General features: G+C 32.6%; 1 protein-coding gene and 1 long non-coding RNA gene across 4 annotated transcripts in view; one reads left to right on the top strand and one right to left on the bottom strand.

Moving 5' to 3' along the window:
* The window catches only part of LOC108728062 (limbic system-associated membrane protein), a 185,108-nt gene extending 163,476 nt beyond the window's left edge, over positions 1-21,632 (top strand). For all 3 annotated transcript variants that reach the window (XM_018456413.1, XM_018456411.1, XM_018456412.1), the window contains 3 exons: positions 4,494-4,677; positions 16,339-16,481; positions 21,242-21,632. In XM_018456413.1, coding sequence (XP_018311915.1) covers positions 4,494-4,677; positions 16,339-16,481; positions 21,242-21,357 — 443 coding nt within the window. In that variant the 3' untranslated portion in view covers positions 21,358-21,632. The remainder of the gene's footprint in view (positions 1-4,493; positions 4,678-16,338; positions 16,482-21,241) is intronic.
* LOC108728063 (uncharacterized) lies at positions 761-11,099 on the bottom strand. Its single transcript, XR_001936873.1, has 3 exons — positions 11,088-11,099; positions 8,916-8,921; positions 761-932 (listed from the first exon to the last, which is right to left on the bottom strand). It is a non-coding gene; the product is annotated as an uncharacterized lncRNA (long non-coding RNA).
* Positions 21,633-21,638: the final 6 nt, after the last annotated feature.

Genomic DNA, 21,638 nt, shown 5'->3' with positions numbered 1-21,638 from the left:
AAAAACTTGCGAGTAACAAATTCTATACATGTAAGTTTTGGTCATAACGTTGCGACGCGCGACAATGCAGTTTTGATTATTTATCGGAATTTGTTTAACAATGTGATTTTTTTCGATATTTCTTTGCTATCCTAGAGCAACAAAGAAGCACCAAAATCTGGTGCATTTGTTGTTTTGATATCGCAGCTCTATATATATTTTTTCATTATGGGGGTGTCCAGCTTTATATTAACCTGGACCCCCCCCCCATTTTTTTTATTGCTGCTAAACGGTTGGAGCAACAAAATTCGCTCTAGAGCAACTAATTAGCAACAAAAGAGCACTAAATTTTTGACCTATCGCGAATTTGATTTTCGATGGTGGGGAGTCCAGGTTAATGGGGGTTCCTCTATGGGCACGTGTAATTTTCAAGCCACATATTAATATATTGATGTTTTATTAATTTATTTAATTTTTTACCACAAGGTGACGTAATTTTTTTATAGTCATGAAAAAAATTCGGTCTATAGAGAGAGCATAAGTTATTTCGTATTAGAAATACCCTGGGTATCTCATATTACGATTTCCACGCCTTACGGTTTTACGATCATCAATTTAACTTCTGTAATTAAGCAATTCAACATATCCAGTATTTTTCTGTTAGTACGATCTTACTCTATCACTACATGAAGAATTTATTGCCAAATATTTACTTATTAAATAATAAACAAGGTTTAAAAGCTCATCTCAATGAAACTTGAAGACGTTCCAAATTCTAAAATCTTTTTTTACAAGGACTACAGGCATGATCTAATAATGAATTTTCCACTAAATAGTTTTCAATCCAAGAGCAATAAATTCATGGTGGAACCAATACATAGCGTTTATTAATTTAGCAGAAACGCCGGTATCTCATATTAGGCGCCTATCTCATAATAGGGGGCTTTCCTCTACTAATGGCAAGAATAAATCATACTTATTAAAAAATTTTTGAATGTGATCACTGATCTTCTTTATCAGCTGAACACAGCCAATAATTGCGTTTAACAGAGAAAGCAGTTTTGCAACTGTTGTAAAATTCTTTAATGTGCTTGATCTCGCTTTTAATTCTTGGATCTAAATGTAAACCAACTATATGAAAGAATTTTACAACTGTTGTAGAGGTGCTTTCTCTGCTGAATACAACCATTGTCACTGTATCATATTTGAGGAACGCTAGAATCATCGCTGTGCCGATGTTATGAGCGCACGTAAAAAGAAGGATCAACACTTAATCCGTGAGAGGGCTGAGATTCCGCAAGATAAAGTAGTCGAGATTTTGGTATGCAGTACTACTCTCTCGACCTCTATCCATCGTTCGTCTTTCTATACGCCTGCCGTCGATCTCTCTTTCTCTGTCTCCACCTCTCTACAATTTAGTCGACGCGTACTCTTTGTGTAATATTAATAAAAGATGTTACGATGTTAACAAAAGAGCACATAAGTTTTACGAATGCGATACAATCTCTAATCTGCTTTTCGACTCTTGAAACATTCAAGAGTAGAACGAATGTGTTTTAAATTCAAATGTAACAGTGAGAAAGCTCTTTGTTCTTTGCTAAAGTTCTATCCTTCGCGATGAAATATGCGAAAGCGTTTTATTGAGAACAATTTTTATTTGTCTATAAATTTTATTCACTTAATTTGAGATTAAATTCGTCATTATAATGTTAATAACATTCATCTCTATAATGTTATACACAAATAAATATTCGCACAAAGTATTAAAAAAAACTAATAATATCTGCTCGAAGTTCTATTATTTGTATTAATTGCGGAAACATACGGTATCTCGAAATTTGCAAACATTAACGTAAAATTATTGGATAAAAAGAGAAGAAAAAGAAAATAAGCGAAAAACATATTTCCGGACATGACGGTGGAATGAGGAAAATTTTGTATAGTGTTGCAAAAAAGTGTGCAAAATAAAATGCGGCATACCTCAGATGGGGAACGTAAAAAGAGAAAGGAAAAGCCAAGCGAAAGAGAAAAGGGAGAGCGCAAGAGAGATTACATTTCGCGCGGTATTCATGAGGTCGAGTCGAGCCAGGTCGGCGAGAGAACATTCTGATCTATCTCCAAAACGTTTCCCTTTTTCGTGATTTCTTTCGGTAGCCCTATATTGCTTAGTTTTTTGTGGCCACGATATAGTCAATGTAGAAAGAGAAATCAATTGAAAATGGTTCCAGCCGAATGGAAGACGGCGATGGAGGATAAGCGAATGAATCGGTTTGCTCATGTTTGATACTTGATCGTGTGGACAACCCAATGACGTCAATATGAGAGATATTTATTGGGCCATAAAGTTAAATATTTGAAGCCGAATTCGATGTAATCCAATATCACGCTCATGTGTACGGTCAAATTTCATGACGCGCAAATTGCCACGGCGAACTCAACAAACTCGACAAATAGTGCTGATTGCGTTAGAATAAGGATCTTTTAGGTGATCACCGTAAGATGGAATTACCATTTGCGATAGTGTTTACGACAAAAATATATTGCGACGAATAAAAAGTGTATTAAAGTCTGATTTTTATTAAAGTAAGGTTTTTATTCCTGCGCCAGATTGCTCTAGAATGTTCTTTCTCTCGCCAAATTTTCTTTCTTCTGCCAAATAACGTATACTTTTCACTTTAAGTTCCAAAAGTATATACTAGTTCGGTTATAAAAAGCAGACCTTTATATGCTCCAATTTCGATATCCGGTTGCTCTCACTTGTTGATTTTTCAATGCTAAATAATAATAGACTGTAAAGTCCGAGAACTTTTGCAAAAATATACGATACATATACATATATATATAAGAGAGTAGATTATATGACAGTCTAAGCGAAATAAGAAATAATGTAGAGTATCGATAAATCGGAAAGAAAATCGGATATCAGAAGTTAATGGATTGAAATATTACGTTTTAAATGAAAGACAACTTTTCAACAAAAATGTAACAATATGCTTCGCGTAATATATCATGTACAAAACTTTCGTACGAGCTGCGAATACTTTGATATTTAAACTAAGCATTATAAATACCTCTACTTTAAATATGGATACTTGAAAACTTCTTATAAGAGGATGGAAACTTTAAGTCGACGATATGCTTGGAAAGCTCCGAATTGGCTGCGACATTCCCAATCTTTTTCTCATTGACCAGAATTATGACTTCGCGTCGGACGTAGTCGAATGTTTGTCGGATGCGAAGAGTTATCAATGGTGCACTTTTAGAAAGTGTATTAGTTTCACTTTCTTTCCGGATGATGGAAGATGTTATTAGATAAGAATTCTGTTCGAGTCTTTGACACGATTGCTAATCAAAGAATAATACCAAATAAATCGTGATATTATTCCAATAGTTTAATTGCGTTTATAAATCCGGAAAAACAATTCGGCGCGCAGTTTGAAGTACTACAAATATGGTATATATGCAAGTACATATGTAGTATATAGAGGAAAAGGTACTATGGCACCCCGGTTACATTTTACACAATAACTTTGTTAATAATCCATATTTAAGTTTAAAACTTGACAATTACATTAAAATGTTGTTGAATCGATTCTGGACTCGAAGTTATGAAATATTTATTACTTAGGATACTATTAATAAAAATATGGTGACATTGCATAATGACTCGAAGAAAAAAATGGATGGTAATGTGGCCTTTCATAAAAACAGCCTTAAAATATTAATTTTATTTAGAAAACAGTATTTGGTTACAAAATTAACAAAAAAGTAAAATATTTTAAAATCTATGCAAATGAATGTATATACATTCACATAACTTCTGCATATAAGCTGCTCAGAAATAGTACACGTAATATAAAAAAGCTATAAATTAATAGTACAGCTACAATCGATTATCAAATAATTATTTTGATATAAAAATCTCAAGAAAGAGGTCGTGAATAATCAATATCCATAGAGGGCTATATTAGCAAAATACCATGGTATTGTTTAAATTTGCACAACTCAAAATATAAATAGTCAAATAAAATGTTAAATAGCAAATAACACACTCAAAAATACATATATTCATATGATAATACGCTCAAGTTTAAGAAAAATGAGGAAGTAGGTTGTAATTAAATGCTAAAGTGTACCTCAGAAACGTTTCGAAATACTTGAAAGTAAAAATGCTATAATGTTATAATAAGTAAAAATGTTATAATAAGTGCTGGTTATTGAGTATTGGTAATATTAGCGTCATGGCGTAACGACGAGTTACTGAACTAATAATTCCATAAGTAATCATTAGGATTCGCTATATAATAGCGGAAATATTAAGGGAGATTACAATATATACACTGGCCATAATACCACCTTCTCCTCTATATAATTCACATTGAATTATTTAAAGCAAAGATCTAGCTTCGACCGATATAGGCTTCTAATTTATCGATTGTGTTCTTACATGTATGGTCTAAAAATGAGATTCTTATTGTTAATACCTAATAAATTTTATTTTTTGAATTTTTCAGCGCCGTCCGTCCAAATAGTGGACGCCCTAGGCGAACCACTGCGGGACAAATACTATGAAGCTGATAGCACTATCGAACTATTATGCGTCGTGCGTCATATAGCGATGCAGGTGCAGTACAGCGTCGTCCAATGGCTCCACGGCAATAGAGTGCTAAACTACGATACGACGAGAGGCGGTATCAGGTAATCCGAATCTTTAAATATTGTATTCTTTCCCTGCTGCTTATAGCCAAGAGAAATGAAAGCAGTCTTTACTTAATCTATCCTTTAGCCAGCTTTTATATTTTTAAGCTGCTATCATCCTTCATCCGTCTTTCATCTATTACATCAAAGCTGTGTTGTGCACTAAAATTATAATATACAGTGAGTGCAAAAAGTATTAGTACAGAGAAAATATTTTTTAAAAAAACTTTATTTTTAAAAAGTAAATATTATCCAGCAAGAAATGAGTCATCGAATTGATGTCGAATCAATATCGATACAATGATTTCAACACCAATTTGACGTCGATTTGACATTTAATTGTCGATCATTTCTCGTTGGGTAATTAACAATTTATTCATAAAGAATAAAATAAACTATGTTTCTTAAAATTATGTATACCAAAAAGATGGTATAATTAATTATAGAAAATATATTATATGAAAAATAAGCGAAAATTAAAAATTGTATTGCTTGGATGTTCAAAAAGTATTCGTACAGTCGAGAAATTTAGCTTCTAAAATCAGGAATACATGCGAAACTCGTTTGTTATGTTAGAACAGAATGTATTTATTGTATAAAGTAGCTAATTAATGTTTATTTTCTACAAATAAGACTTTTTTTATGACAAATTTCCTTGTACGAATACTTTTTGCTCTCACTGTGCACTTTACACAAAACACACACACGCACGCACGCACGCACGCACGCACGCACGCACGCACGCGCGCGCGCGCGCGCACACACACACACACACGCGCGCGCGGACAGACGGACAGACAGACGGACACACAGACGGACAGACAGACGACACACAGACGGACAGACAGACGGACACACAGACGGACACACAGACGGACACACACACACACACACACACACAATATCGATAAATGTATTAAAATAGTATATCAATAATAATATATTATATTTTATGTTATAAGACCAAACATGAAAACACTGAAAAAAAGTCTAATAATAATCAAGCCTATATAGGCGATAGTTATCGAAGCTTAATATTATCTTACTCTTCTAATTATTACCAAACAATTGGTTACTATTATTATGTTTGGCAATCTTTATTAAACATTGCATGAATATATTAAACAAAATATATTTAATAGCTATTATTATTAGCTTCGACCATGTATGTACACATGAACTGTTAGTTATGTATACATGAGTAACTCATGATATTTTTGTTTGTGTTTACATTTGTAAATAATAGCTATTTCATAATTAAAAAATTATAAAAATGATTATAAAGGAAAAGGCCTAATGTGTTACGCGTATATTATAATTATGTATCCAAGTATGATATTAAAAATTATTTTTTAATTACGTTTCTTTTTATATCAAATATTAAATGATCTAAACAGAAAATCCAACGTGAGTCACTAGCAACGTACGAAGCACGAAATGTAATATTATTAATTGACTTATTTATTTATTTATTAATGATATGACGCAACTCATCAGATCAGATATGAAATTGACATTAGTAGTATGTAAACACAGAAAAATATCATTCTATTGCTAAGAAAAGTTACTCAATTTACTTTCTTTCTTTTAAGTAACGATTATCTTTAACAAAGAATATTTTCATGAGAATAATCTTAAAATATATTTACACTCATAAAAGAAGTGTTTAATTTTAAGATATAAAAATGTTTTATTCTTGTCTCCGTTTTTTAAACGCTTAAAGATGTTTTAGTTTTAAACTTTTCACAATAAACAAAATGCTATGTGTTTGGATTTAAATCACTAAAACGTTTAAAATTGAAGTATTTTTTATTATTAAACTTTTATTTTGCAAAGATGTTTTAAACGGAAAGATTTTAAACACTGCACTTTTTACAGTGTACTTATTACAAATTTTAGAGAAACTTATTATTATGTACTTAAAAGAAGAATTTATTTTCTTTTGAAGAATATTATAAAATTGATCAAAGAAACGACTTCACATAATAAGCAAATCGAATTTGTTTTAATTTAACAATCTTCATTGAAATATTAAACTTACTAAGATTTAGAATATATTTTAAACAAATTTATAATAGATTTGCGCATATATGAACTTTTGAAATATTTGAAACAAGTAATTATTACTTGCGTAAAGTATATGATCGAAGAATACCAGATTTGTTTTTCAGTGAATCTAAAGCGAACACGGATATATAATTTTAAATTCTAATAATATATATGATACAACTATACGCTAAGCCAGAAATTGCATTGGTGTGAAGAGGTCTTTAAGCTTAATAGCTCTATTATTCAAAATTTGCTCGCGCGAAGTCGCTCGGAATGCTTCTCGACAAATATGAGAAATGCATAATCTAAATGTCAGACAAACTTGACGCGGTTATGCGAGTAAAGTATAATTAATTCACGAAACTTTTCCTTGTTTAACGGGCATTTACGCGCGGTTGAAAGACTGTGTCAACTTCCTGTAGAAACGACCGCGAAAAGTCAAATCTAGATCGCGCATGTACATAATTCTCACTCTTCGTACGTTTCGTCGGAGCATTAAAAAATACAGCTCGTTCTTCCTCCTCGTCTCTCTTTCGGATTATATATTATTATAGATTCTCTGCAACTCGACTGGAACAGTATAATTTCAAAGAACCGATTCTGGAGCGTAAGAATTCATTATCCGCGATCCGTATAATAGAAGGGAGATTCGCCGGCTCGTTCAACTGTCGCGCTGAATAAAACTCAGGCGGAAATAAGAAAAAGGCAAGAGCGACACGCTGTCGTATTAAGCTTCGTTAATATATAGTTCGTTTCACATCGTTCAATAATATATGAGATATGGAACATAAAACATTCCATTATGCAACATGTTCCGGTCGTTTTACATGCCTCATTCAAGTCGAGTCCAAAAATTTCACGAAAATCGAAAAAAAAATTCGCAAAATTTCATTCCATTTATACATTGTCACATATTCGCGTTTTTCTTGTCTCGTCCAGTGTCGCTTTGTAAGTATGATAAATGATGCAATTTATCATGTCGAATATATGCTTCACCGCTGCAATTTCAAAAAACGGAATGAAATGAAAATTTGACGATTCACGAGAGATGTGAATTTATAGTAATGTACTTACACGTCTTTGACAACTTGTTTATATTACTGTTAAACAATCGAATTTCGGAATTCTCTTTTATAACAACGAAAGAATAGTACGAACTGTATCAAGATTTATTATTACGAAAAAAAGTTATTTTTCATATTTTATATATTTAAATTGCCGGTTAAAAGGATCATAAAAGGAACCATAAAAATCCTTTTTTCTCTTATATATGTATATAAAAATTGTATTTCAAATATTTTAAAATAAAATCTCTTTCATAAGCTCTCTCTAGAAAAAAAACTGCATACTAATATTGAACATTCGCGCTTTTTATGAGAGTTTCACAGAAGCTTCTCGGAAAATTTATATTCGTATATGTAACATCACTGATGTGTAGATGTGTCATCGCTTTCAGTACGCCTTTTTGCTCGCGATTTCCCGGGCCAGGATACAAGAACATCCCCGAAGGACCCGAAAATACGTGCCGGTAGAGTGCTCATACGGAGTACATGGTGGTTGATGACAGCAGCCGCGAGAGTTAGGATGGCAGCGTGTCGACGAGAAAGGTTCCGGTGTTTGGGGGGCCGGTTCTTGGTCGAAACCGACGCTTCCGTGGGCCCGCCCTGACAGTAAAGTTAGGTGCTGGTGAGACACGGCGGGACAGTAAATGAAATTAGTTTGCGTTGTGCGCTTCTGTACATACGGATGACTGTACATACACGAGGTCGTAGATCCCGTTGCGAGAATAACGTCCCTCTGCGATCTGCCCGGCAACTATGCTGCCGACGCTAAATATTTTGCCGTCTGCAACACATTAAAATATTAATTAACGCCTTTCTATCTTATAAGAAATTAGTGAAAATTAAAATCTCTAAACGAATAAACGGAGCTTATTATACAGAGCGATAAATACATCTTTCGCTTATTGTATCTCTCGGATTGATTTCTGTCATCTCTATTGATTTTGCATTTCCTTCATTTTCTCTTTTATGTATTTTTTTTTAATATTTCAGTATTTTGATGCTCATATGAGCCAAGATTGAAATATATCCCAGACGATCGTGCTTAAATATTATTTTTCCCTCTTTCTCTCTCGTTCGCTTTCACGCGAAACTCTCTGTGAACCACAAACCGTAAACACGTTGCACATAAAGCTACAGTACCATTGCATTCGTTTCCCCAATATAGTAGCATCTGCAATGGTGGACGAGCAAGAATTATTGCTATCTGGCTTAATTTAATCTTTCATTTAATTAATCACCTGACGTCTATCCGACTTTCTCTATCCCCTATAATTTAACGATGGCCTCGCGCTTTCAGATATTGTCGACTCCAATCAACGTTGCAGTATCCTAGCAGAAATTTTTATTAAAAATTGTTATTTAATATAAATTAATTTCTCTTTGACAATACAAAATAAATTATTTTATTCTCTCAACATTATGTAATATATATTGAATCTTTTTTTTCTGAATTATAATACATCCATGTTTGTTTCCAAATTATTGAAATGTATTGAATTATTGAAATTATTGAAATATACAAATACAACATTATAACTTGCCAAATTAGTATCGAACATTTTATGAAAATGGAGCATTGAAAATTTCTCGCCAATATCTTCTTAACTGAAATGTATGCATGTATACATTTTTGGACGTTGCTAAAGTAGCGATATAGCAACAATTCAAATTAATGGTTAATCGAATTATTTGCGGACGGTATCTGGGCTGAAGGTAACGTGACAATGAATTTATAGCGCTTAACATCACGTTTAATTCATTAAATTACAGTAGGACCCTTGACGGCGTAACGATCATCGAATGAAGGGGAACTACACGGTGGAAAATAACGTTTTACGCAGTGTCAAATTACATTAAATTTCGGGATCGTAATTAAACCTCCGGTTACGACGACGATAGTAATGCACAAAGCGTGGCCATAGTTGACCGGCGTTAAATCGAATTTTCCGTGCCGTCGAATCAACGTTATGTTTACGATCTATCTTAATTTATTCCCATTGTAGATTTAACCTAGCTCAATCTGTATCGTGGTAAAGGATACATTATTCGTTTGAACATATTGGCTCTCTTGTGTTTTCATCTTCTCAATGTTGTTGTAGTGATCCATTACAAATGACCACTGATTTTTTTTACACGCGACATGAAATTAAAATAAATGAAGATATGTCGTCACAATGAGAAACGCTTGCTGTGATCTTAAAATATATGTTTACATATATGTTTACATATATACTTTTTTACATTAATCTCATAGTCGGTATGCGATTAACGACACGACTAAACCTTACGTCTGCTTACAACTAAATTACTATTAGCATTAATGTAGAAAGATGGTCACTTCTCAGTTTGTAAAAATTTGTAAAAATTTCCGAGGGAAAGAATCGAAGTCCTTGGGTGTACTGTTTTATGTTCAAGTTCTGATTCATATTCAAACGGAGAGGCAAAAAAATATTAATAAAAAAATTCAAATTTTTGAAATGTCATTTCTAAAATTACAAAAACTTGTTGACTTTTACATTGATGCTTAATTTTATTCAAGTAAACATGTAACTTCATCATTTTTATTAAAATTGTGAAAGGACATCCTTTCACGGAAAGGTCAGTAAAGTATCTAAAAGTGTATCTAAAAATTTAACTAGATACAAATCGGAAAATAAATTTTGTTAATCAAAATAATTATACTTATTTTTAATATTATTTTAGCAATTAATTGGAACATTCAAATGGAACGTTGCTAAAATGTCAAAATTTTTTGCTTTATTCATTATGTTTGAATGTTTTATATGATAATTTTAATAGTTCAACAAAATTATTTTCAGATTTGTATCTAATTAAATTTTTAGATTTCAGTAAAAGCATACTTTCCGTGTTGCAACATTATGGTTTTTAGACAGAAGCATGCTTCTGCCTAAAAACCATAATGGATACCTTGTTTGTTAATTAAATTATTAATGATTATGAAAAGAGTAGCTATCTTATTTCACGAAAATTTCATACTTCTTTATTTCTTCGTTTTTATATACATTTCTTTTCACTACTTTGTGTAATTAAAATTTAATATGTATGAAAATGTAAAATAAGATGTACTTAATTAATGTTTGATAAGCATTAATTTCCATTTTACACAGTTTCGTACTTGTCATATACGAAAACACTAACAGATAGATTATTGGACTTATTTTACATAACGGATATATCCCATGTCGCACAAAAAGAGCATTCATCATATCAACATTGTGTTGAATGATAAATTGCTAGTACTATATTGTACCGATGTGTTTCAGTTGATTGCGCCACGAATAAAGAAATAGCTAATCGCTTACATAGAGTTAACAGCCGCATCCATTGATCAAAGTGTCTCGTACGATTAATCATTATTTGCCGACTGCTTTACACTGTGTTACGTATTGTCAGTTTCCGAGCACTGCTAAAAAAAATAACTGAATGCCTGTAAGAGTATTTGCGCATCCACATATATATATAAAACAAAACTTGAATTTTATGCTTGCTTATTAAGCCCGACAGTAAAGGATAAAACAAAGTACAAGTTTAAAGCGATTATAAAAGATACAGTTCTCACATTATATAAACAATATTTAATTTAATATATAACACAATCCCTTAATTATTATTCCGAATTATTGCATTCCGCAACTTGGCCAATTGCCATTTATCATCGCATTAAAATTACTCGAGTCATGCATATAGAAATTTTAATCAGTGACGTTAATCTCATTACTTAAGCTGGTACGCAGCTTAACTTTATTCACAAACGCAAAAATTAACGCTGGGCGTTGTTCGACCTTCTAAAACTTGTGGAATTAACACAAAATTAAAAATTACTTACAGTAATTGAAATAAAGGCGCAGCTTCCAGCACAACGTAAAAGCTATTTAAAAACGTAAATATCCAAGTTTAAATTTACATTGGACCATGCTAATTTTTTAAGTTGATCCCAAGATTCCCGGTAACTGTTTTCATTTCGCGTTTCCGTATCGGATTAATTGTAAGAATTCTCTCACAAAAGCTCTTACGTTGCTGGGTGCAGGCAATGGACGCTCGACGTCGCGGATAAACGAGCGATCACCTACCAGTGTTCAACCGGTCGAGGATAACGAAAGCGACAAATTGCAATGGAGGAACTTTTTCGATTAAAGTCTCGCTTGCTCGACGCGATTCAAAACCTTTCTCGGTCAAGTTTCCACTCTCAGCGACACGCAATCCGGCATAAATAAGGACGTTCCTTCGCGAAAGGATAGCGAAGCTAGGGAAACAGCTGTAAAAGGGAAAGCTTTGTCTCCCTGCGGGATTTCACGTTACAATGATAGAACGTAAAAGGAAAGACGACTATTGAACAACAATTGCGACATGTGAGGTTACGTCATTAATCAAATTACAAGAGAGAGGGAGAGAGAAATGTTTTGCCGCGGAAAATCGTGGACAATCGCATTCCAATTAAGTAAGCATGCAGTTGCAGCAGCGTGAATCGAATCTTTAATAGGATCCATTTGATAAGATTGCCAATTTAAATTATTTTTTGTGGTGGCTTTTATCCCTCTCTTGCCCTTTTTTTGCTTCCTCTACTCTTGCTCTAATATCCTTTTACTCTTAAAAATCGTCATACCAGAATACCATGAAAGATACCAATCGGTCTTACGCGAGAAAAGTCACGTTAAATTCGGTACGATTTGGGGTGCGGTCCACTTGGCGCTACAAATGCTTCGAAGCGTTTAATTGACCAATTGGAAGAAAGAATTTTAGTAATTGACCAATCAAAAAATGCTTCGAAGCATTTGTAGCATCAAGTGGACCGTAGCCTTGAGCAACCGTTAAAATAAAACTAGTAAAAAAAGAACAATTATCAAATAATACTTAGGCCCAGTTCCACAACTCACGGTTAACTCTTAATCGAGGTTCAACTTGTTTCTCATCTCTTTCCAATTCTAGAATTGGAAAGAGACATTGAATAAGTTGAACCTCGGTTAAGAGTTAATCGTGAGTTGTGGAACTGGGCCTTAGAGAACTTATATTATTCCCGTAGGACACGTGGCGTGGCGACAATACGTCCAGGGCGGTATCGCCATAAAAGCGTACGCTTTTGTTCCGTGCGGTCACGTCTGTCGCGTACAGAACGCAAAAAGGAAATGCTAAAAATTTCCGCTGTGAAATATTTACCGGACAAACGTTTGTCGCTTTAGCTGTCAAGTAGCCTTTAAAAGCGCGAACTGAAAGTCATGTAGGATACAGCTCCAACGCGATCGTCGTCAGAGCCATGGAATTGTCAACAAATTTGTTATAACTTTTATAATCATATTGTCTTTTAACATTCGTCTTTCTCTCTTTCGTATTTTTTTTATTATTTTACCGAATACCGTTACTGTTACATCTAGCTTTGATATTTTGAGAAGATATAAAATCCTAATCATGTTACAAACTATTAACTGTGTCGTCATCTCTCAATATTTACTGCACTGCTGGAACGCTCCGAATCGCCACTTGCACCTTGTACTCGCACAAAATGCTCGCTCGAATAGTCCCCTTTTTCCGCTAGTTTCTCACAAAAATAGGAACGTCAAGTACGAGAGCAATTTTCTGCAAGACGTCTCTGCAGCATGCAGTTTCACGCGGAAACTTTTCTCCCTCGAGAGAACCGGGTATATTTCTGCCTGCAATTAGTACACTTTAACGAAGTCATTGTCTCGTTGCATTCTTCGCACTTCTTTTCAACTTGAAATGCTATTTTATGAAAAGGACAGAGCTCGTTATAAGAAATTGTTATATTCGATGATTTATGCAGGTTCAATGTACAAATGACGAACGCCGTTTTGTTTTGATACAAGATAAATTAGAAATATGGGAATAATATAATTACATTGACACGAAGTTGAAATATATTAAGGATCTGAGCTATTCCAAAAATAGTACCAAATTGATGAAACTTCGGGAAACTCTTCCTTTGTTATTTGTAATATACTAAATATACTAAAAAAATTTCAAGTAGATTCACTAAACCGTTAGAGAGTAATTATTATTTTAATTATGATGATTATAAAAATTTAACTGGCCAATTAAAAACTTATTTTATGTATTAAAAATATTATTAATAGTATTTTTAATATTGTGTGTGAAAATAAGTGATTAATTGGCCAGTATTAGAATTAAAGTTCTATAAGAGACGTTTTCTTACGAGAAACGCAATTTTGTCGAATGTAATTAATAATAAAAGTATTGAAGAAATAGTATCAAAAATTTAATTTTTTTTATACGTAAGATCCTAAAGTACTGGAACTTTTTGCAAAATTAATTTTCACAACACGGTTTCAGAGAAATTATTATCTATTCGTAACAATTTTGCGGTATGTATGTATGGTTTAATATGGTATATTCTGCCATAATAATATATTTAATAAGATAATAAATTTGTTTAATAAGATAAATAATGCATATTTATCTATTTTAACCATATTCCAATTACTTTTTCCATTTTACACTGGTAAATAATGTTTTGTTATAGAAAGTTGAAAAATGACAAATAAAGTTAATAAAATATTGAAAAAGTGAAAAAACAACTTTTTAAAAATAAATATATTGTATTATCTACCATTTATATAAGTTATCACTAGATTTACTACGCGTTTGGCGCAGTTATGCAAATATTTCGAATTTAGAGGACTTTTCTCAACGATTGTATCTCAGATACATTCTTAAGTACTGCATTTGTAAATTGGTTCAAATTTCGTGATCCACTTTTTGTTTCCAACAACGCAAACAGAAAAATTGTTTATACTCTGCAAATTTTCTTAAGCTTTTATGATACTGTATCAAATAGACTACGATACACCGTGCGCTTATTCCGCGACCTAAACAATGGGCGTTCTTGTTTAACTTATAGGTTAAACAAAGACATCTATCGTGTAGGTCGCAGACTAAACGTACGGTAAACCAGGCCAATAACGTTTCCCCTGTGTTTATAAAAACAAATTTACGAATTGTTTGCACGAGATTGAAATATTCAATTTAACGCAGCCAAGAAAAAAAAAGCGTTGATATAAAGTGCGTTACCAAGGTAAGTCGACGGATCTGTCATCAACCTACCTTGATAACGCACTTCATATCTATCAACAAATATTTATTCGGTTAAAACTTATTATTCTATTGTTTGCACAGAGTATGTACACACTACTTTCGCTAGAACCGATAATTTTGGCTCAATTTGCAATTAACTTATCTTCTACTGCGTAAGAAAGTTCGCATAAAAGCGTGCGAATGGGGAGCAGCCGTGCCGGATGAGAGCGGAGATAAAAAGAAGTCGGAGAAAGAAGAAAAACGACTTGAGTGGTGATGGAGAATCAGCGATTAGTTAGGACAAAGAAGCAAGGTGCAAGGGCAGTAGAACTGAGACAAAATTGAGGAGTTCTCGTTAGCTTAAGGAGATGCTCTCTTCTTTCGCACTACAGCGAACGATTCACGACTTTGCGTTGGCCATTTTTCACGAGAAATTTTCAATGTTTCCGAAAAGCATGTTGCCGTGATTGACACATTTTTAACCTGGAATGTACACATTATTATTCATTAAATTAATAACTTTTTATAGCAAATATTTTCTATAATTATTATAGATACTTCGATAAGGACTTGTGAATTGAAAATTTCGAATATACAAATTTAACAATGCAATATTGTATAAAAGAGATCACATGATTTGTTTGAAAATGAACGATTTGAAATGAAAATTAATGATTTGTAAAATTGACAAAATAACATGTTTGTAAAAAAATTACATAAAGAAATTACAATATTTCTACTGTATAATTTTGGAACATATTATTACAAGTTTACATTTACACACGTAAATAACTTACCAATAAAATATTGTTCTTTATAGTAATTAAACAATTAAAAAATAAACTTATAATTGAAGTTAAGTTTATAGAAATATTTACGTATTAATTCGCCAATGAAGTACAATTTTTCTTAAACTATGTTATTGATATGTATGAAAATAAAACTGCAAATATGTGTGATATCAGTATGTCACATAATATAATAAAAATGTTTACATACACATAGAAACTATATAATATACTGTTCTTATTGTAATTTTTCGTCAAAGCGTCATAGCGATATATTTACATGATTAAAGGTAAAAATATTAATTTTTTAAACACAATTTTTTATATATTATTTGTAAATTTTATACATATTATTTATGTAACAGTGTGCGCGACAGAAGTCGAATACATAAATATTTATATTACTTTCAGTTAGGTATATCGTCGAGCGTACTGAGAGAAAAATGTTTAGTATTTGTGACAATAATTATACGCTAAAATAAATATGGTTAGCAACTCCATTTTCCAATTAATTGTTGCTACAATGTTAGTACATATATAGTTGGCACTAAAAGTGATCATAAGTTACAGTTAAATTACAATAATTGCAAAACCATTTCTTTACTCTCAATGAGTAGTACAAAATGTATATGCATGAAACATTCTTGGCACGATTTTGGGGCATTGAAATTTAACGCCGTGTCTACCTGTTATAGCGTGAAAACGGACCTGATGGAAGAGGGGGCCAATTCGACTCTCAGCATAGCTAAAGTCGGACCTTCGGATAGCGGAAATTACACGTGCCAGCTTACCACCATGCCGGACCAACCCGCCACAGTTCACGTTCACGTTTTGAACGGTGAGGATAATTTATTTTTCGATATTTTTCGATTGCTCTTTTGTGCAATCATTTTTATCATCGTAGCGTATGAAATGTACGATGCTGTCTAATTCAATTGCGTTATATAGGACATATCAAAACTGCTACGATAAAACTCCTATACTTATATATATTTATAATAACTTATTATATTTAATTTAATCAAAGAACAAAATGCTGAATAGAATAAATTTGAATAAATACAGAAATTTTCAAATTGTATATAAAAGATTGAAGTCGCATAATGTATTCAATTAAATGTATAAAACATTCACTATTGATGTACATATTGACAGTGACATCAGGTACAAAATATATGTCGCTACGCTAAAAGTAAACTGTTTAATTTGTCCGCTGAATTTTTATATGACAAAAATTTGAAAATCAAATTAAATAGGACCGAGACAATTTGAATTATAATAATTATTAATATATCTGAAAGGCACACTTTTTCAGTTTTATTGAAACAATATCTATACATGTTGATAAAGACGAATATTCAAAAAAAGACTTGAAATTTTTCTTGGAAAATATGGAATAAAGCTTTCTAATGTAAAAACTTGAAGTTAAGAGGATATTCTAAAAACAACGACCGCAAATAAATTACTTTCTTCCTACAGCTTTAACACATTATTCATGAAACCACACCTCGCATTTTTGGCGGCGTTTCCCGTAGCTAACAAGCATACGCGAAATCTGAACTTTCCAAAATACCTTGTTATCCAAATTGCACCGCTACATCCTATATATAATAATCAATAGCAAATAATGTTTTAACGTAAAAAAAAGTCTACTTATTATATGATATTTTAACGCAACAAAAAAATTATGACTATTAACAGTCTTCTTTATTATTCATTCCATTTTCTCCGTTTTTCTATTAATTTTTTAGCTATTTTTGCAGCTTTCTTTCTGTTGCTATCGTGAAATTTATTTTACAGAAGCATATACTTCAAAATACCTGTAAAAATCAATTTATTTACGTAAGATATACGTAACATTTTACATTTCGCAAATACGTTTGTAAAATTCAGATTACTATAAATTAAGAGCACGTCGTGTAACTAAACGTACTTGTTTATACTGAAATACGTGAAATGTTTATTTTCGTTTCTTTGATGACGCTGTTCGAACGATCGAATGTTCAATTAAACGGTGTTTAAATAGTATAGGAATTCTATTGTACTACCTTTGTTTGTGCATACGCGTTTTGTTTAATTTGAAGTTGAAATTTGTCTCGAAAAATTTATCGTCGAAATTTAATCTAGTTTTGGAACAGCATCTGAAAACTTGTCTCAAACGATTTTGCTGGTTAACGTGATACGAAACAGTCTGATAACAGTTAAATAGGAATTGTGCTGCACACAAGTCTTAAGTAATTGACGAATTCACAACATTCACTGATGCGCGGTATTCGCGCTTGCTCCTATTACAAAAGCCGAAACGTTTGCTTATAACTCGGTATAACTCTCTCTGTGTAATAGCTGCAGACTCGGCTATTTATTACCGAAGTACATGCTTTTGAAGTATTTAATATTTATCTTGAACTGCGCTCGCAGATGCGCCTAAAAGTCCTCTTGATGTTTGACTCCTACGAGAAAGTTCGCATGTCGGAACTTGTTATAAAGGATCTTCTTAAAACGCTTTCGCGTAGGAACTCGCGACGAAACTAAGTACGCAAGTTGAATTTTCTAACTATACAGACAAACTTGCACAAATGCTTTGATGTTACGACTTACGCATTATGGTTTTTCGAGTTAATCTTTGTCTATCAAACTCGTATGACATTTCCCAAGACAAAACTGAACTCTTGTAAAATATTCTATAGCTTTTTTATTTTATTATATGTTTGTTACTTATTATTACTTTCCTTATTATTCTTACAAAAATCTAATACTAAAAGACAATATTATACTAAACAGTGCTTTTAATACTCAAAATAAATAATTCATTACAGTCTTTCATTATTAAATTGATTAGTATTATATTTAGAGTATTAAAGCAGTGTTGTTCAAAATAAATATATAATTACTGTATTTCGATGTTAAATTGGCCAGTATTAGATTTCTATAAAGGTCTGTCAAAGAAATATCATTTTATTTTCAATTTGGGTTACTATTACTTATACGTTCTGGTTATGAAACTTCCATAATAAGTAGAATAATTTTCTCGTTTCTTTAACAAGATTTTTTCAATTGTTTCTATTTTTTTTTCAACAGGAGATTAAAAATAAAGATATGTATCATATCTTTATTTTTAAGAGACATTTCTATTTCACAAAGATAACACAGAATTTCGCCACGATATCGATGACGAAGAGACTCACTTCGAACGGCTTGCAAAAATAGTTCGCGTTCATAAATTCAAACATCTTTCGCATATACGATTGTGTCTGCGACTTCACTTGGAATTGAATACCGGGGAATTCACGAACCCACAGGAACCTCTATATTACAACACTCACGCAAATGTCATTTCGATTATCCTGCGTGAAGCTTAATACAGACTCGACACATCTCAATTGGAACTAAATTGTACAAGATGTTTTGGGTGCTTTCCAGCAAGAGGCATAGATAACACAGTGTAACAATGAATCATTATATCCTTGTTGTTTGCTAATGTTAAACAAAGATGACATGATCACTATATCACAGTGTCGCTTACTGGAAAGCACCATTTGATACTTGCATTATGTAGCTCAGGCTTTCGTTACAAGTTGATGTTCACTAAACGCATTTAAATTCGATCGAAGCTCATACTATTTGACAAGAAAACATTCACATTGAAGATCTTACTGCAACCGTAACAGAGGCTAATCCACAATGTAGTTAAATATATGATACTGAAATTGATGCGTGATAAAGTTTTTTATTCGTTTTCTCCGTTTTTATAAAATGTGATCCGTCCATTGTTGTTGTAAGGTCTTTAAACGAAGGGGTTGCTGCAACAGTGAACTAATATACATTTTGTAAAAACGAAGAAAATAAACTCTAAAGTTAAAGTGATGGGAAGTATGCATTTATTTACACATTGTTACAAATCTCATACTTTGACACATCTCCAAAAAATTTTTTACAGAGGTTGCAATAATAAGGAATGCGTAAATAAGAAATATTATGAAAAGAATAAAATTTCTCTACATCAGATGTTTACATTACAATGATAAAAAGAATGTGAACACTGCATAAACATAATAACAATAATAGTGAGTTTAACTTCCGGAATGAACAGAAAAATTATAATTCGTATAATACTGATAAGAATATATAAATCAATAGAGAGATAAATCTATTTTCGATCAGAGCGGATCTTAGTATTTAAATATTTCGGAGTGAATTTATGTGCATATCCAATTCTGTAAACCACGCGCCGAAATCTTTTTCAGTTTAGAAACTCAATCATAAACAGAACTAGAGTAATATCATATATTAAACTGACAATGTATTAACGCTAATAAGCAGCTTACCATTAGAAGGATTTATAATTTATTGCGAAAAATACTACTTCAGCCGAGATTCAGACCCAGATCTCCTGATAATTGCGACAAATACTGCCAAAGCCTCTTAAGATGCTTAGATTAGCATTAAATTATAAATCCTTCTAAGATGCTCATTAGCATCAAAATTATTAAATTGCTTGTCAATTTAATATGTAATGCCACTACTCTGATTCTATTTATGGTTGCGTTTTAAGACTGAAAAGGATTTCAACACATGGTTTGCAGAATTGGATATGTACATATCAATTCACTCTGAAATATTTAAGCATTAAGATCCGCTTTGACCGAAAATTTATTTCTCTTAATTGACAAATAGAGGACTCTGTCGCTCATCCTTTCTATCAATATTAGTTATCACATCTTCAATTACGTTGTAGATTAGCCCATTGTTCAGTAAACTCTTTTGTTGTCTTCCATTAATTACGAGAAATCTCGGATATTACGGTAGTTCAAACTAAGATATTAAATACATGTACACTTTAATATTTGTATTAGGTCGGCCAACACACGTTCAAGTAAATTTGCAAATTGTGAACGGCCTAAACTTGTCACGTATGCTTGCACAAGTAGCTTGCGCAAGCATACTTAATAAGTTTACTTGAACGTATATGGCCGGCCTTAGTTCTTAAATTTGTATTATGACTTTTGTTTTAATTGTACATTACATTATTATGCGTTATAATTTTTGTTTTAATTTTTATAAAATATGTAAGAGTTATAAGTAGCGCATTATTTTGTTATATAATTTATTCGTTTAAATTTTACTCTCTAAATCTCGTGGAACGAAATCTCACTCGAAGAGACTGAAAATTGAGCCAGTCTTGAAAAAAGAGTGAAAATATGGCCACTATTGTTCAAGAGTGGCAGATTTTCATTCTTTTTAGAGTGAGATTTACTCTTTTGGAATAAGATTCCAAAAAAGTGAAATCTCAATCCCTTTTTTGAAGTGTAATGTGAGGGTAAATGGAACCTTACTCCAAAAAAGGGATTGAGATTTCACTCCTTCGGAGTGAATCTCGTTCCAAAAAAAAGTAAATCTCACTCTAAAAAGAGTGAAAATCTGCCACTTTTAAACAAAAATGGTCGTATTTTCATTCTTTTATCAAGAGTGAGATTTCACTTCACCAGATTTACAGAGTAGTTAAATGGGGAGCTAGGCAAGAATTCTCGATGCTTTCGGCATGTCGAAGAAGGATCTACGAGCATTTCCTTGTGAGTGTTTTTAACGCTGTTTCAGGAGAAAGTTTAGCCGAGTTACATCATAGCGGTGCACGGTTCGTTCGATCGGATGCCACTAGCTCATCACTATTCTTCCTGGCTATCGTTCTAGCCCGATCAGGTCAGGTGCTCAGATGAAGGCTCGACCAGCTTCCTTGGGTACCACGAAAACTACCTGAATTGATGAGAGAGCGTGGCGATGACAAAGGGATAGTGCTCCTCAACGATGAACGAAATGTTATCACCTGTGCATCGCACGAACTTTTCTATTATCGTAACGAGAGTGGACATGAGGGCCAAAGTGGGAGTGTGTTACGTTAACATATTACGTTGACATAAAAGACGTAGGCGATGAGACAGAGGCGGTTGGCTGCGTTGTTTTGAAACGTTATTCTAAACGCGATATGGATCACTCGGCA

This window comes from Mycetomoellerius zeteki, unplaced genomic scaffold, assembly GCF_001594055.1.
Source record: "Mycetomoellerius zeteki isolate Tzet28-1 unplaced genomic scaffold, Tzet1.0 scaffold58, whole genome shotgun sequence".
Lineage (NCBI taxonomy): Eukaryota > Metazoa > Arthropoda > Insecta > Hymenoptera > Formicidae > Mycetomoellerius > Mycetomoellerius zeteki.
Note: the sequence above shows the minus strand (reverse complement) of the source record. Positions and strands in the feature narration are given on the sequence as shown.